Below are 17,855 nucleotides of genomic sequence, written 5' to 3' on the forward strand. Positions count from 1 at the left end.
ACAAGTGATTTAAATCTGTACTGCATTATATCTTCAGCATTGCAATAGATAAATTTAAAAAAACAAAAAATTAAAAGAACAATGCCCTTGAAAGAGAGATGAAAGGTGATACTAACAGACCAAACTGAGACATGAATCAAGTTTCACCTTCAGTAACATTGGTAGGACCCTCTGTAGGACAAGAGAACAGAGCTACATAATTATCTCAGCTTATAATCTAACTGAAAAGTTCAGAAACAAATATACATAGGCATGTGCCAGGAAGCAGAAAGCAGGAAATGTCATCAAGAAAGTGCCAAGCAATCATGAGGCTTCAGAAGAGGGATGAATCCTATGCAGTAGCAACGTGTTAGGTTTTAGACTCAGGTCCTGCTAAGGCTTGCTCAGCAACTGAAATCATCAGCAAGGTAAATAACATGGCATATTGGGGTATGGCCCCCTGATTCTCAACCCAAGAGAATCTACATAACCAAAACTCCCACCCACCACCCAGGTACACCCACCACAGAATCTCCAGTTGTTTGGGGAGGTGGAGAAGACAATCCTACAGCACAGGTAGGAGCAAGAGGCTGAGAAAGAAAGTGTGGCTCAGGCTGCCCCCAAGCCGTCTTCCCTTTCATGCGAAGTTCCTTCCCCTAGGAAGCTCTCCTCATCCAGCGCCTGTCTTCCCAAGCCTCAGCAGGCCTGATTCCAATCCTCCCCCAAAGGCAGACCACTACTTTGAGAATAGGAAACAAACAGGCAAGGAGAAACGGAAAGGTAAAAGGGTTGTGTTATCTGCTTTATGGAAAATAATCTAACATCCTAAAGATAGAACCCGTCCCTGGAAAAGAAACCAATTATGAGAAATGAACCCAGTTTACCTCTGAATGGACCTCCCTGTCTCCCAAGTGCCTGCTGCTATAATCCTCTTCTCCTCCTCTTACTACTGAAAGCTACTCCCAGACCCACATGTCTACACACTCCCAAATTACCCACCTGATAATCCAGTCCTACAGGGAAGAGTTCCAGTCCTAGAGTCAGGCATACCCAAGGCCCCCACACTACAATTCACTGCCACATCGGCCCCCAATCAGGCCCCCAAAGCAAACATCAAGCAATCCAATATCACCTAGCACACGTGTCTCTCTGCTGCTGATCCAAGCTTCTTAGCAGCAATACCTCAAAAGGTAAAAGATCTCCAAACACAGTTGGTAACTAAGAAAAAAATGCAAGCAAAGAAATTTTCCTTTCCAACAGACCAGAAATGGTTGTTCAGGTTATCTAATGCTGCATAACAAATCATCCCAAAACTTAGTGGCTTAAAACATCAATAATCATTTATTATCTCCCATAGCTTTGATGAGCCAGGAATTCAGGAGTGGCTCGGCTGGTCAGTCTGGCTCAGGGTCTCTCCTGAGGTTGACGTCTGATGTCCACTGGCGCTGTAGTTATCTGAAGGCTTGACTGGAGGTAGCAGAGTCACCTCCAAGACAGTGCCAAGAAACATGACCAGCAAGTTGGTACTGGCTTTTAGCTAAGAGCCTCAGTTCCGGTACACATGTGCCTCTCGCCAGGGCTGCTTGAGTGTCCTCAAAGCATGGTGGCTGGCTTCTTCCATAGCAACTGATCCAAAAGAGCAAGATGGACTGTGATGCTTTTTATGACTTAGCCTCAGAAGTCATGCAGTGTCTCTTCCACTATACTCTGTTGGTTATACAGGGCTAGTTCTCATTCATTGTAGGAGAGGGGAACTACCAAAGGTGGTAATATCAGGACGTAAGGATCGTTGGGGGCCATTTTGGAGGCTAACACAGTATTCCTTAAAAGAACATGCAGCAGTAGCAGGAGAAGGAAGGAGGGAAGGGAAAGGAGAGAGGAAGGATGGGACAGAAGGAAACATTTTGATTCCCAAAGGCTGAGACCAGAGAGAAACAGTGTGCCCAGTTCTCTACAAAGACCTCTCAGGTCTACCTTACCCTAGGATGCCTGAGTCAAGTCCTGCTTCTTAGGCAGGAACTCCAGATGAGTAGCTAAAAGCCAAGAAGACATGAGAAAGTTCCTCTGGGTCCCAGAAAGCAAGTCTATCCTCCCTCCCTCCTTGCCCACCCCATCTTTGCTGAAGCAATGATGCAACAGTTACCTGAGGATGAATCTGCGGCTTGTCACACGTGGCCTCAAAGTCCAGCACTAAAAAGTAGTGATACCTCTGGGGAGGGAAGGACATCATTGCCGCCATGGATGCGCCAAAGTTGTGGGCCGCCAGCTTTCTGGTGGATATGGAGCAGAACTCCGGAACACCACAGGGAGAAAATAAGTGGGAGCCCAGCACTTTTCTTGCTCTTGAAAGTAAATATGAAGAAAATCGAGCTGCTCCAGTCTGTAAAGGTGCTAGCATTGAACATCCAGAAGCATCTAAAACTTAGGGGAGGAAAGTTTAAAAGAAAAAAAAAGAAAGAAAGAAAAAGAAAAAAAAAAAAAAAAAAGAACAGAGAGTCTGGGTTACTCCCTCCCCACCGTGGCCCTGTTCCACCTAGTCTTCAGGAATATTCACAGAACATGAACCACTCCCCAGTGTTTCTGTGCCCCTTCTCTAAATCCCAGTATTCGTTACTGAAGTTCAAGACCCTTAATACTGGCCCCCACAACATTATGACAGCTCTGAGTCTCCCAGACCATTCTCAAAACAAGATGCAGCACTGGCCTTGATCTTTAAGTGGAGCTCTAAAGTTCAAAAGAGAGAGAGAAAAATTCTGTGGTCACTTCTCAGGTGGCAACAGTTAACATTAAAGCTAAGTTTCCCAAAGTAACCCGGGGTGCCCCGGTTGCACAATCAGTCCTGGGAGCTAAGTAGACTCAGACAGCAGGAAATGCCCAGGATTCCCTCCTCAGCTCCATTCCCAGCCATTGTCCCTGGCTTTCCTGTCTGTATCTTGATGTCTCCACATGCCCTCCTCCCTTCTCCCAGCGGGAAAGGAGCAGAACCCACCACAGGGAGCTTGCTCACCACACTCTGGTGATTCCCCAGCCCCCAGCCAGTAAGTGGCACCTGGGGGAATGAACGAAGCCTGCAGAGCACAGCTGCCAACAGCCTCGGGCCTTCCTCCGCTGCCTTTAGACCAACTCTCCACTAGAGGCCTTGAATGACTGCAGGACTTTTTTTAAATAGGGAAGAAAAAGAGAAAACCCAGATGTGGTGGTAATGGGAGCATTGCTAAAAGTCTAGTAAAGTTTTCTGAGTGTACATGTGCAAAAAAAAAAAAAAAAAAAATCCAAATCACTTTTCAAGTTTTCCCTTTAAATTTGCAGAATGTCTGCTCCTTAGAGGACTAACGAAATATAAAAATCAAAACCTAAGTTTTACTCACGAATAACTCAAGCTTCCTTAAAATAAAAAAAAAAAAAGAAACAGGAATAAAGCAGAAATTTTGTGTTTTTCCCATTTCATACCCAACACTCAAATTCCCTCAACTTTAATCCTCAAAGTCAAACAAGAAATCATGCTGCTCAATACGGAAATGGCCATAGTTTAAGCTTTCTGAAGCTCCAGTCTGACGGAGCCAAAAGCTTGCCTCTGAAAGACTGCAATGGGCACTCGCTCCCTCCTGTAGCGTGGAGGAGGCTAGCAGCCTGGGAAGTCCAGAGCACACTAGAGGCAACAAGGTCACTACCACCTGAGCGGACATGGATCATGCCAAGTATCACTTCTCACCCCGGCTCTCCCGGGACTCAAGGAGTGACCTACAGTAACTTGCCTGCATATTTATTAGGATATGTGCTGGTGTGGGTCCTCAATTCCCCTATTCCTATAGTGAGGTTCCATATGGAACAAAGACCAAGAAGTATTTTAAGTTCTTCATGATTCTAGCACAAGCGTTAGTGCTTGTTTTCACCGTGGCCTACAGCCTCTCCAAAAACGCAGCCAAACTCCGTAGCCTGGGATAGACAAAGGCTGGCTTGAGTTTCATTATGGAATCTCTTGGAAAGGCAAACGGGCCAACATCATTTTGAAAGCCGGAATCCAAAATAACTCTTCACGTCACCCACTCCTGAAAAGTACTGGAAGCCTTGCTGAGATTGGGAGACACCAGTCTGCTCAGATTACACATTCTAGTTTGAATCCAAAGTCCCTCAGGGCCTTAGAACTCTTCTCTAACCTCTCAAAGTCAGGTCATGCATAAGGACTTTTGAAAGTCTTAATGTTTTCCAATGTGTATATATAGTGTATAAAGCGTTTTTAGTCAATCAGACTTCATCTGCCAAATACTACAGGCAATTAAGCATCATGATTAAGGAGGGCTTCTGGGTTTGAATCCTGGTTTTACCACTTATTTGCCATGGCACCTTGGGCAAGCTCTGTTCTTCAATTTCTCACCTGTAAAATGACAACAGCAGCTCCTACTCCTTAAGCGAGAGTGAAATGAGAGGACATATGTAAAGCACTAAGAGCAGGGACTGGCACATAGGGCTCAATGAATATAAGCTTACTATTATTACTACTACTACCCTATTGAGCTATGCCCACCTGGCCAAGCCTGGACCCCCATACTTTGGGCCTATAAATCCAATGCATAAGGCAACCTCAGAGAGTAACATCAATGTCTCCTGCACCCCCAGATTGCTCTAGACCCCCCATACTACATACTATATATGCCCTATTCCCTCCCATGGACAACACACTGATGGCCAGAGGTCCTCACGCCTGCAGGCCTTGCTTTCTCATCTGATTTCACCCACATAAAAAAGCTTCTCTCTTGTAAAAAGTCTTGAGAGCAGACATTAGGAGACCAGGCCTCCACATATCAGCAGTCACTGGGTTCCATACTTCCCTTACATTTAAAAAAACCAAGTTCAACTCAAGTCAAGAAACAGAGGGCAACTCTTCTCCCCTTCCTGAAAAATTCAATCTAATGGCTTTAGAGCCATCAGTTGTGGCAGAGGAAAGTAGGGTCTACATCAGTTGAAGTGGGAGGAGCAGAAGGGTCTGGGAGGGAGTATCAGAGCCCAAGCTGGGTGAGGAGGCATCCATACAGAGGCAGGAAGGTGTGATGCAGCATGCCACAGCCCTAGTGGGGTATGAAGGGCATCCGTTGGCGGAGAAGGAGCAGCAGCCTGATGTGGGGACTCACAGGCAGGGTAAAAGAGTACCCAAGAGGGGGAAAGGGCAGTGGCAACAACGGGAGATTAGTTACATACAGAGGGATTGATCAAAAAAGGGCATATATTAAGGGTAATGGGACCAGGTTTCTCACTGTTAGAGGATGGAATTAAAACATGGAAAGGGAAAAACATCTGTGGTGTTGAATTGGAATTGGAGTGTGAACTCATGGTTTCTGATATATATATATAATATATAAAAATAAAGCTAGGGCTTCCCTGGTGGCGCAGCGGTTAAGAATCCACCTGCCTGGGGACATGGGTTTGAGCCCTGGTCCGGGAAGATCCCACATGCCGCGGAGCAACTAAGCCCGTGCGCCACAAACTACTGAGCCTGTGCTCTAGAGCCTGTGAGCCACAACTACTGAGCCTGCGCTCTAGAGCCTGCAAGCCACAACTACTGAGCCCGCATGCCACAAGTGCTGAGGCCTGCACGCCTAGAGCCCGCGCTCCGCAACAAGAGAAGCCACCGTAATGAGAAGCCTGCGCACCGCAATGAAGAGTAGCCCCTGCTCGCCACAACTAGAGAAAGCCTGTACTCAGCAAGAAAGACCCAATGCAGCCAAAAATAAATAAATAAATAAATTTAAATAAATAAAGCTAGATGTACATATGAAGATGAGTATATATCTATACACAAATATATAGACACATGTATATATAATTTCTAGCTCTGTTTACTGAAGGGCCAGGGAGCAGCAACACTCTGATAGCAATGTGCACATCTAGCATCTAGCCGCCTTCTAAACAACATTCTCCACTGAAAGAACAAGAGCTCTTTGGAGAACTGGCTGATTCCAGGGCTGTGGCAGAGAAAGTACAAGATGAGCCTAGAACCTCCTGTTGTGCCAGAAAGCAAGGAAATGCTCAAAAGGATGCGGAAACCAGCTTGAAGGGGCTCCCCCTGGCAAGTAAATAATGATATTAATGCGTTATAATGCACTGAATAAAAAAGGAAACCATGAGGCCATAAAGATAAAAATAAATACATAAATAAGTAAATAAATTTTAAAAACTAAAGTTTGGTAAGGGATTTCACATAGTTTCAAAGTATCTCCCCACAGATTGCTTATTAATTATAACAGGGAATACGTTTACAATGGAGAAGCCTGGCAGACATCACCTTAATCAAGTGAGCAAAATGAACATCATCAATAATGGGATTAATCAAAATCTTGCATCACATGATAGGATGCAATGAGAAAAACAAAGCATCATTTCTGTGATACTCCTGTTGAAGATGCATAACCTGAATCTAATCATGAGAAAATATCAGACAAACCCTGAATGAGGGACAGTCTACACAATAACCAGCCTGTAATCTTCAAAAGTATCAAGATCATGTATCTCAAGGAACGTTTAGTGAGAAAAGTCTATAGGAGATGAGAGACTTGGTAACTAAATGCAATGCACGATTCTGAACTGGATCATTTTGCTGCAAAGAACATTACTGGGACAACTGGCAAAACTTGAATGGGGTTTGAGGATTAGATGGAGGTAACATATGAATGTTAATTTTGATGGTTGTGTTATGGTTAGGTAGGAAAATGTCCTTGCACATAGGAAATGCACGCAAAGTATTTAGGGTGATGGGGTGTTAGGTCGGCAACTTAACTCACAAATGGTTCAGGAAAAAAATTCTTTGTACCCTACTTCCAACTTTTATGTAAATTTGGCCTAATTCAAACTTAAAAAAAAATGTTTTTTTTAACCACATGCGATGTTGTTTTTTTTTTTTTTTTTTTTTTTTTTGCGGTATGTGGGCCTCTCACTGTTGTGGCCTCTCCCGTTGTGGAGCACAGGCTCCGGACGCGCAGGCTCAGCGGCCATGGCACATGGGCCTAGCCGCTCCGGAGCATGTGGGATCTTCCCGGACTGGGGCACGAACCCATGTCCCCTGCATCGGCAGGCGGACTCTCAACCACTGCGCCACCAGGGAAGCCCCGCGATGTTGTTTTAAAAAAAAAAGAAACAGAGAACAGTATGTGAGGGAGCCATCTCCCCGTACTGCCACAGAGGGTAGGCTGCAAGCTCTCCTCTGGCAGCCCTCAAAGCATGGAGTCTCCATCCTAAGTGCCCCTGCCCAGTGCCCCCTCACTGGGTATCCCTGCCACCTCTAGAGCCTGCTCGGGAAATATCCCTGCACTCCTTGCAGAGGCACTCCACTTGCCTGTCTACCCTCTGACATCTTAGAGATTGTCCCTTTCTATTGATGTCTTTATATTTTAGTCACAAGTTTGCAGAATATAAGTCTACATGTTATATCATCAGCCAGGACTTTGAGAATCTAGTTGAGGGGCAGAACTCAAAAGGAACAGTTTATGATTCTGTGTATATCTATCTCCTCACCAGCTTTCACCAGAGACGAAGACTTACACACATTTATTCTGACACCCATTTCCTTCTCCTAGCAAATTAAAGGTAGTAAGTAGCCTATGGCAAAGAGGAAAACGAATGATTCTCTCCTCAAAATAAAGGGACCAGTCCCCCAGTGAGGCAGGGGAGGGGAAAACAGGGATTGCCACAGGGCCAGCCGGATTTGGAGGAGCAGGCCTGCACCACAGCCCCTGGAGGATGTGCAGAGTATTTACACAACAGACACAATGGCTCCTCTGCAGCCATTACTGTCGGTCAGGTAAATAACGCATGTGCCAAAACACACATTTAATGAGGGAAATAATATGCCTTTATAAAAAGCCTCAATTTCTATTTACCTGAGAGACCAGGGAAGCACCAAATCACCAGATTAGTGGAACCACAGAGGAGTCATTCTGGCGTCTTGGGTAAATAGACATTTTATAGCCTTCCATTACTGGAGGGGGGAAGGAAGGGCGAAGGGAGGGGGCCATCCTTTAATATCCACATACAGGCCAGGGGAGCCTGGGGGAGAGAAAAGAAGAGAAGCCCATCATGAAATATGGGGTCCTCTCCCACCCCATCTCCCCATCCACATATACTTGGGATCTCTGGGAAGGGTATGGGTTTATACCATCCCTGGGTTCAATCCACTCCATAAAAAGCCAGACTGGGGAGTTCCCTGGAGGCCCAGTGGTTCGGACTCGGTGCTTTCACTGCCGCGGGCCTGGGTTCAATCCCTGGTCAGGGAACTAAGATCCTGCAAGCCTCGTTGTGCGGCCAAAGAGAAAACAAAAAAAAAAGCCAGACTAGGAGGCAGGGGTGCATTCCAGAGAAACTTCAAGGCACTGAGGCAGGTTCTGGGTCCAGACTAGAAGCACATGGGACAGCCACAGAGTACCCAGTTCCCAGTCTCGGGGAAGTTCCTGTTCCAATCTGACCTGCAGTAGCACAAGTGCTCAGACACCTAAGCCACAGAGGCATCCACAGAGAACACGGTAACACCTGTCTGCAACTCCTTCAGTCACAGGCCCTGTCTCAGGTGGCTAAAAATAACCTGGGAAAAATATAAGTAAACTGCATGCCTTCAAAAGTCATAATTTTCGATCTAATGAATGCATTCTTAACAGCCAGAGCACTTTCTGTGAAAATCACAGACTGTCAAAGGTGAAAGAAAACCTAAGAGAAGACGCAGTCCAGCAAGCCAGGGAAAATGAGCCCTAGAAAGAGAAAAGGACAGTCCAAGGTTCACAGAGCAAGTAAGGGTAAGAAGAGAACCCACGGCTCCCGACCCCCAGTTCAGAGCCTCCAGCCACTGCCCTAACACAAGGAGCAGACACCAGCATTTGTCCCCCAAGCTTTTCTGTAGCCTCACAAGTGGAGGCCAGGGGCCTGAGGGCTCAGCCTAAGGCAGAACAAAGCTTGAGACCCCTACAAAAGCTTAGAACCTCTACACAACTTCCTGATGGCCCCAAAGTGGAATGCAAGCAGGAACTCTAAAGCTGGGTCCTCACCTCAACAAAACACTCTCCTCCTCTCTACAACCCATCACCCCCTAGACCTGTAGCTTCAGCTGCTTCTGCTCCAAGACAGGGCTAGGGAGAACTTGTCCAACATCAGAAGCAGCTGCTAATCCCAAACTATCAGAAGAGCTAAAGTCACTAAAGACCTACAGGAATACCAAATTCTGATGGCAACATCACAGGCCACAGGAGCCTCGCTCTCCCCTTCAATTAGCCTCAATTAGTCTCAGCAACTCAAGGCAGCACAGAAAAAGAAGTACCTGTTTGTGATTTGCCTGCTGTTTACTAACCCATCAGCCACATTCAGTAGCTTGGGCAAACTCCTTCAAGGGGCCAAGGATGGGAAACATCTCTTTGCAAAGACCTGCACGTCAGTTGTGACCCCACACACGAGAGGGAGCAAAGGCTAGTTTCCTAACACATGGTAAATAGGATAGAAATGGAAGAAGGGCAGTGTATGGTATGGTACTCTCATCCCTGTAAGCTCCTCCCACACTTGTAGACAGCATCTGACCCCAGAGGGGAGGTACGCAGAACCTGCTATACCCCTGCTTCTGAAACGGAGAGCTGGAGCAGAAACAAGGAGTCATACAGCTAGTTGTTAAAATGCCGTATTAGACAAGCACAGGTTCAAATCCTGCCTCCACCACAGGCTCTTTGTAATAATAGCTGTAACAAAAATACCTATCTCTTAGGGGTTCAATTAGACCATACAATATGTACAAAGTGCTTTGCACAATAGTAAGTTCTCAGCAAAAGGGAGCTATTGCTAATACATGAGAAAGAGGAAAGTGAAACACTATTTTGTGAAAATCTACTACAAGCCAGGCACTGTAGTTGTGACTTACATATTTCATCTCATTTAAGCCTCCCAACCGTCAAGCAAAATAGGTAACAGTATTCCCATTTTACACATGAGAACACTAAGGCTCAGAGGCACTCAGCTCTTCAGGGCCCTGTTCTCCTCTCCCACATTTAAGGTCCCACTTTCTCCACTTGGCTGATTCTCCCATCAGGCATAGGGCTAACAATGCATATCAACTTTAGTTTTTCTTTTGAGCTAAGGTATGACTTTAACTAAAAGGAACTCAACCATAGCAATAATTAAGTCTGTCCAAATCACTCAAATTTGTTTCTAATAAGAAAAACAAATTGCAGCCTGGGGACAAAAGCGGAAACAGGGGGACTTCCCTGGTGGCGCAGTGGTTAAGACTCTGCACTCCCAATGCAGGGGGCCCAAGTTCCATCCCTGGTCAGGGAACTAGATCCCACATGCATGCTGCAACTAAGAGTTCGCATGCCACAACTAAGGAGCCCACATGCAGCAACTAAGGAGCCCATGTGCCACAACTAAGGAGCCGGCGAGCCACAACTAAGGAGCCTGCAAGCCACAACTAAGACCCGGTGCAACCAAATAAATAAACAAATAGTTTTTTAAAAAAAAGCGGAAACAGGAAGCGGTGTCTTGGATTAAAGCAATTGCAGCAGAAGGAACTCAAAGCCTCTTCCCAAACCCAGTTCCAGGGGAGCAAATCTTCCCATCTCACAAAGCGGAGAAACTGGCAGGAAGCAGGGTGACAACCAGCTCTTGCTCAGGCCCCTAAATGTGATGTTTCCTTTGACAAATCTGTGCCTTGGCAAATGCTGCTCCCACTGTTTTGAAATGTACTTCCATTTTCACCAGGCAAACTATTGTTCCTTCTTCAAAATCCAGCTCAAATCTTCCCCTTTTAGTAGCTTTCTCTGACACCTCATCAGAAAGTTAATTGCTTAAGTGATCCCGTAGCACAGTTTAACTTTTATCTCACTATAGTGTAAGATTTTAGTTATCTGTTTCTCCTCTTAGCAGTAATTTTCAGCAAGTCAGGTGAGAAGGATGGAAGATAGCAGGTGTAGGGGTGTATGTGTGTGTAAAAAGGCATATTTGAAGAGATCATTTCTTTTTTTCTTTGACCACACAGCATGCGGGACCTTAGTTCCCCAACCGGGGATCAAACCCATGCCCGCTGCAGTGGACACAGGGAGCCTCAACCACTGGACCGCCGGGGAAGTCCCTGAAGAGATCATTTCTTGTACTTGTTTTTTGTCAGACCCTTGAATCCAGTTTAAAATTTCAAGCAGCATTAAAGAAAAGTATAAGATTAGCTTTTCCCATCTAAGGAGTATATGAGTTTAAAAAGTCTGAGGACACTGAGCTAAACATAGATGCTTAAGGGCAAGGACCACATTTTACTCATTTCTGTATCCCCAGCACAAGGCCAGGCACAACGTAAGGGTGAGGCAATGTCTGCTGAATGAATTATGATGTCAACTGCTCTGGCAGAACAGAGCAGGGCCTAAGAAGCAGGAAAAGCTTCTTTTCTTTCTTTCTCTCTCCTTCTTCCTACCCCCCTCCCCCCAATTCTGTCCTCCCCAGTTAGAGACAGAGAGTGAGCGAGCATCGCCTTCGTGCCAGAATACTATTAAAAGGATTAATTTAGGGACCGGTGTTTGGACTGTCACATCCAATCACTACCCACAGATCTACAGCTTCCCAAATCAGGCTCATGCAAAGAGGAATCAATTGCAAGGACACAGAGGGTCTGAACAGGCATACTAATGGCTTCCTGAGGTGCCAGCGGCCAGCTCTGACACTCCCATAAATTATCCGCCTTTTGATTTTACCTGTAGCTGTGGGGCACAAGGCACAATTCTGAACATATCAAAGCAATCTCTTGTCACCCAAGGCTCCCCAAGAATGTCCCCAAAGGAGGATGGACTAAAAACAATGACCCAAAGGGAATCTGCTTCCCAGCAGGACTGTTCCTAGCAGTCATCAATTAAAACCCAACAGGACCAAGTGGATAAAGGGACCCAGATCAAGACTAGGACATATGGATAAGACATGCATCAGATTGCAGTTCTGCAATGACTATACATCTCTCACTCAAAAGAAGAGAAATCACAGCAATAAACTCACACAATTTCATCTGGGAGCAACTCTGCACCAGCTCTAACAGTACCTCGCAGCATGACCTGACAACACACTTAACCTTCCTGGGCCTCAGTTTCCTCACACGCGTAGCAGGGACAATAATGCTGACCATCTGACCCGCTTCCCAGAGTGGTGATGAAAAGTAATAAAAAGCATTCAAGAGGCACTTTACAAAGCCACAAGGGTGGCAACATTAATATACGACCCCGACAGACCAGGAAAATGACTGGTCACACTTCGGTGAATTTCTTTCGGGTAGCTGCTCACTCAGTTCACTTCACTGATGGTGCTGGGGCTAAGGTCCACCCTGAAGAAAGTCCTGGAATTCCGAATGGGACTCCTGCTGTCTGAAGATTGTCCATTATGAAGAGTAGCATCTTGCTTTAGTTATAATTTCCTCCTGTTTGCTGGCTGCCTCTGCCAGGGGCTAGGTTTCTATCACATGGCCACAGTGACAATTGGGAGCACCCCAAATGTACTAAGCCAAAGGCCCAGTCGCCCAATTGCTACCTGCTTTTTAAAAAATTGTGTAAAATATTGTTAATAACAAAAGTTAAGGACACCTTGCTAAGAGTTTTACATCTCATTAAATCCTTTAGCCAACTTATTAAGTTCCATTTTACAGATAGAAAAGCTAAACTCAGAGAGGTAAGTCATGTGCCCAAGGTCACATAAGCACTGTTATCAGAAACCTCTAGCAATGCACACCAGAGCTTGCAGGAAGAGGAAGACAATTCATCAGACACTCAACAAATACTTTATTTGATCCCTGTACCTGACACAGACCATCATACTCAACTAGGAGACACTCTCAAAACCAGAAAAAGATCATCAGTTTCTTAGAAGCAAGCAAAGAAGAAGACTAAGTAGGACATATGGAGAATGAGGCAATTCCCTGGGAAGCTTAGGAAAATGGGTCCCCCTCCGTGTGTACAGTTCAAGAAATTCAAAGCAACTAACATTAAGCTACGAGACCAAAGACCAAAATCTCTCCCTAGCTACATTTATTCACTACTACTTTCAATAGAAAAGCGTTCCCCCAAACTTCTCCTTCATTCCACACCAACTTGTCCTTCCCACATCTTTTCTAGTCCGTGAAATAGGAGCTGGTATCGCCAACAATTTCTCTGGTAGACATCCTGTAAGCTCAAGTAGATGGCCAGGAAATTAGCAAAGAGAACCAGTATACACAAAGATGCAAAGATTTAGGTATACTCAATTTTTAATTGTCAAAACACTGCCTCAAAGGTGAAAATGTTACCCATGTAACTGCCACAGCCTCCTTACTGGTCTCTCTGCCTCAGGTACTATCCCCTTCAATCCATTCTTAACACTGAACATTAAAATTAAAACAAACTTTCTAAAACACAAATCTAGTATCAGTCCACTTCTTAAAACCTTTCAATGGCTTCTCACGGCTTTTATGATGGTCTGATCGAGTGGTTGGTCCACAGGCCAAATCCAGCTGCCACCTGTTTTTATAAAGTTTACTGGAACACAGCCATGCTCACTCATTTTCCTACTATGGCTGCTTTCGTGCTATAGCAGCAGAGTAAACTGTTGTGACACAAACCCATAAAGACTAAATATTTACTATCTGGTCCTTTACAGTAAAAGTTTGCTGACCTAGTCTAATCTTTTTTTCTACCCACCATTTAATCCTAAGAGTTTATAAGGCCCTGGCTTCTGCTTACCTTTCCTCCTTAATTTCTCACTGTACTCTCCTGTCTTCTCCCCACTGACTACTGTATGTTTCAGTCACACTGAACTTCAGTTTCTCAAGCTCAACAAAGCTCTGACCTTCACACTTGGTTCTTCACATCTTCGTCTAATTCTAGCTGAGTAGGTTACTTCCTCTGAAAAGCCTTCCCTGAACCCACCAGTCTGGGCTGGAGATCCTTCTAAGTACTCTCAAGCACATATACTTACCTCGTTACAGCACTCTCAGAGGTCTTGTGACTGCTTCAATACTATCTGTCTCGCCCATGAACTTGTAAGCTCTTTGGTGTCAGGGATAGCAGCGGTCTTGTTCACCACAATCCCACCACCAAGCAAAATGCCTGGACCTCAGTTATTCAACAAACAGCCTCTGACATCCTGGATATCAATCATCAGAGTCTACCTTTTTAGCCAGCCCCGATCCTCGTAAAACGGAGACAGACTGGGATTAACCATCCACCCAAAGGTGACCCACAACCCAAATTTGATAAATGCATGTGACCAAGATCCCAAAGGCCTTGGTCAAATGCATTTATCAGAAGCCAAATAAATGTGATCCTTCCTATTGTCTTAAGATGTGTATTTCTCAGGATAAAGGATTATTCCGGCTCTATTCAACCTTCCTGAACTTCAAGTAGGTGCTCATGTAATGCCCACTGAGAAATCATGGCAGAACTTGAAAGTATGGATATCCCACCTTCAACTCTCACCACTTTATAGACTTTGGGTAAGTTTCAGTAGTCTTTTAGCATATGGTATCTTTACAGAAAAGTACAGTCTGCACCAGTCCCCACTCCCAACCCTCCAAGCCCAAATACTCATAAGGAAGAAGTCAAGCCAAACCTTGACCATGCAACAGGATTCTCACCTCTCCTTACTTCGAAGATGCCAAGACTGGCCGCTGGGGATGCTGAAGGTTCTGTGAGAGCTGGAAAGCCCCAATGCTGTGGATAAATACAGATCTCTGCAACAACTCTATTTCAGTACTGTTTGAAACAACTTAAAGATCACACAATACTTCAAACTCCTAAACTCAAACTACTTTGGGATAACAGTTATCTATGTGGAAGCACAGTGCCAGTACAGAGCTTTCAGAAGCTACTAGTACTACAGTTGACCTTTGAACAACACAGGTTTGAACTGCGCAGGTCCACTTCTTATGTGCAGATGTTTCTCAATAAATAAATATATTGGGAGTTTTTTTGGAGATTTGTGACAATTTGAAAAAATCCGCAGATAAACCACATAGCCTAGAAATACCAAAAAAATTAAGATGTCATGAATGCATTAAATATAAGTAGGTATACACATAACATACAAAATATGTGTTAATCAACTGCTTATGTTATCAGTAAGGCTTCTGGTCAATGCTATTAGTAGTTAAGTTTTGGGGGAGTCAAAAGTTATAAGCAGATTTTCAACTGTGTGGGGAGTCGGTTACCCTAACCTCTGCATTTTTTCAATGGTCAACAATATACATTTTTGCAATGATGAATTTCATCTTCTCTAGTGGCATACTTTTCTTCCTAAGGAGGTTTATCTCCTAGAAATACTAAACATTTACAATATCCGAGCTTGGACGGAGAGAGATGGCCATGAAGTCGTGGCTCTCTGGATAATCCCGAATCCTAGTCTAGCCAAGGAGGGGATACTAGTAAAGGCTGACAGTATTCAGAACTCAGGCACTGAAGCAGGGACTGGGGGAAACACTGGTTGCCACAAAGCCACAGGCCATACTGCAAATGGCCACACAGACCAGGAAACACTTGCAGGATATATCTAGGTCTGCCTCAAGTTCTAAAAAAGTCAAGGTAATCAAACCCCAAATCAAATCATCAATGGACACCTATCATATTTATCACTTAATTCAGATTTTCCATACTCCAGTTTCTCTTCAGATCACTTAAACCTTGCACCTTTTACTCATCAAACCTTCAAAAGGATTAGAAGTTGCAGAGGTGCCCTTGTAAGCTAGCAACGCCCTTGCACAAAGAAACACCTAGGTTTGGAACCAATCTATTCCTGTCTACCACTCTACACATTTAACACTTTAGTCTACTCAGATCCCCTGGGAAAATGCCACTCACCAACCTACCCCACCGCAAAGAAAACACTTTTCAAAATGAAAGGGAATAAAAGCACTTTTATTTGGAAATTTCAAGTTGCAAGGAGAGCTCTCAGCCAAGCTCTGTGACCTAGCTAGCCGATTATTTACAGGATCTTTGCGCAGGAATTGTTAATGAGCTTTTAATTTGGAGTGCTTAAGTTGCCAAAGTGCTCTGAGCTCCAGTGAAGCACCACAGAATCCATAAAGGAAACCTTATCAATCACTTCCCGGCAGCTACCTCCCCCAACTCCCCCCACGAAAGGCAGCCAAGTGGGTTTCTAACCAAGATCACAGACACACACATTAGTGGAGTCACACTCCAAGTCCCTGTTTATAAATTGGCTTTCAAATGCTAGGGGATTCAGGTATAATATACTTAAGCTCCAGGCATGAACCCACCAAAACAAGGCATGCTGTGTATGATAAAGTCAGAATAAAGCAGAATTTGATGAAGCCAATTTCTAGTAGAAACTCTACAATCAAAAACCATTCAGCCAATCACAACCTACTATATCGTTCAAATAGTGTACGGTCTTTAGCCAATGGGATTCCTGGTTTTTTGCCCTTCGCCTGGGAGACTGATAAAATGTCTGACAAGAACTAATACCAGAGAAGTGGCCAGAGACCTATAGCAGAGGGAATGATGGGTACTTATCAGTTTACAAAATCCAGCTCTAAGGACAGAATCCAAACCCCCAATGAGAAGCCACGTTCAGCATCTTCCAAGTCAACAAGGAGCAGTTATATTTTGCAAGAACTCGCAATCAAGCCCCAATCCAAGTTCATGCCTTTTTAAGAAAACACCTGTTGCTGGAGCATTTGCAGGAACAGCAGACAGAAAGCTAGCCAAGTTAGGCCCCTTAGTCAATCCTTCCACCATAACTACGACCACCGCTACAGATTTACAAAAAGAAGTAAACTGCTACGCTTGTGTGTCTGTGTGTGTGTTGGGAGAGGGTAAAGGGAATGTTCTCTCTACCATCTCCTTGCTAGTTTTCTAACCTTTGGTCAAAGCTCTCTTCCTCCTCCTAAGTAATCCCAGATAGGAAGTCAGCATGCTTAATCACCTCACCCAGCCTGTCTTTCAAAGCCCTGCCCCTCTCCTTCTCCGCCTAAACGTTTCTCAGTAGACCATGCATCCAGGGTGAGCACATGGGCCAGCACCCCAGGCTGCACAAACTGCGCGCCGCGACCCTCACCCCGCATGCATTACCAGGGCCCAATCTGGGGGGGCCTCGCCGCATCACCCACCCCGGGGTGTTGCCCCCAACTCGGGCCCATCCAAGTCCAGGGGATTGTAAGGGGAGGAGCAGGGGGCCAGGAGACCAGCCCTCCTTCCCAGGGCCGCCCCCGCCCCCCGTCAGCAGCGGGAGAGGCTGTCGCCATGGCAACGCCCCCTCCTCGGGGCCAGCGCGGCAGGCTCCCTCCAGGTGCAGGCCCCGACTTCTCCCTCGGCCTGAGCAGGCGCTCAGGGCAGTTTACGGCGGCGGGCGCGGCCCGCGCCGACTGCGGCGCCGGCCAGGCAGAGGCAGGGCCAGCTCCGCCCGCTCCCCACCGCCCGTTCCCGGCCGCCTCAACAGCGGCAGCCAGCACCACGAGTCCACAACACACCGACTCACCTCCGCGCACTCTGACCCCGGCCGACGCGGCGGACGGGCGGGCGCGATGGCCAACCGCTGAGCCCGCCGCCGGCTCCTCCGACCAATGGGCTGCACGGGGGCGGGGCTTCTTCTCCCCAAAGGCTCGCTCTCCCGCCGACATGCGCGCGAAGGTGCGCCAAGATGGTGACTCCCCACCGCGGGCCTTATGGGACTTGTAGTGTCGAGGTTGCACGTATTTAGAAGAAAGTGAAGGGGGGCCTCACTTCTGAGCTGTGAAAGAAATTTTTTACAAAAGGAAACTTTCTAAGGCCTAGAGAAACCCAGGTCCCCCACTTCCGTTTTCCCACCTTCCAATATACTCATGAGGTGAATATAGGCTCATAAGGTGACATGTTGTATTTAGATGTCACCTTCTCATGATTAGTTCATTCAGCAAGCCA

At 45.8% G+C, this 17,855-nt stretch overlaps 1 protein-coding gene across 6 annotated transcripts in view; it reads right to left on the reverse strand.

Annotated features, from left to right (window-relative positions):
* Nucleotides 1-17,454, reverse strand: part of ERI3 (ERI1 exoribonuclease family member 3) — a 129,414-nt gene extending 111,960 nt beyond the window's left edge. Inside the window, exons 1-3 of one of the 6 annotated variants that reach the window (XM_060083011.1) lie at nucleotides 17,434-17,454; nucleotides 14,576-14,651; nucleotides 2,123-2,400 (exon numbers count right to left, since the gene is read on the reverse strand). In XM_060083011.1, coding sequence (XP_059938994.1) covers nucleotides 2,123-2,377 — 255 coding nt within the window. In that variant the 5' untranslated portion in view covers nucleotides 2,378-2,400; nucleotides 14,576-14,651; nucleotides 17,434-17,454. The other 5 variants (XM_060083013.1, XM_060083009.1, XM_060083010.1 and 2 more) reach the window with 5 other exon arrangements.
* Nucleotides 17,455-17,855: the final 401 nt, after the last annotated feature.

This window comes from Mesoplodon densirostris, chromosome 2 (genome assembly GCF_025265405.1).
Source record: "Mesoplodon densirostris isolate mMesDen1 chromosome 2, mMesDen1 primary haplotype, whole genome shotgun sequence".
NCBI classification, from domain to species: domain Eukaryota; kingdom Metazoa; phylum Chordata; class Mammalia; order Artiodactyla; family Ziphiidae; genus Mesoplodon; species Mesoplodon densirostris.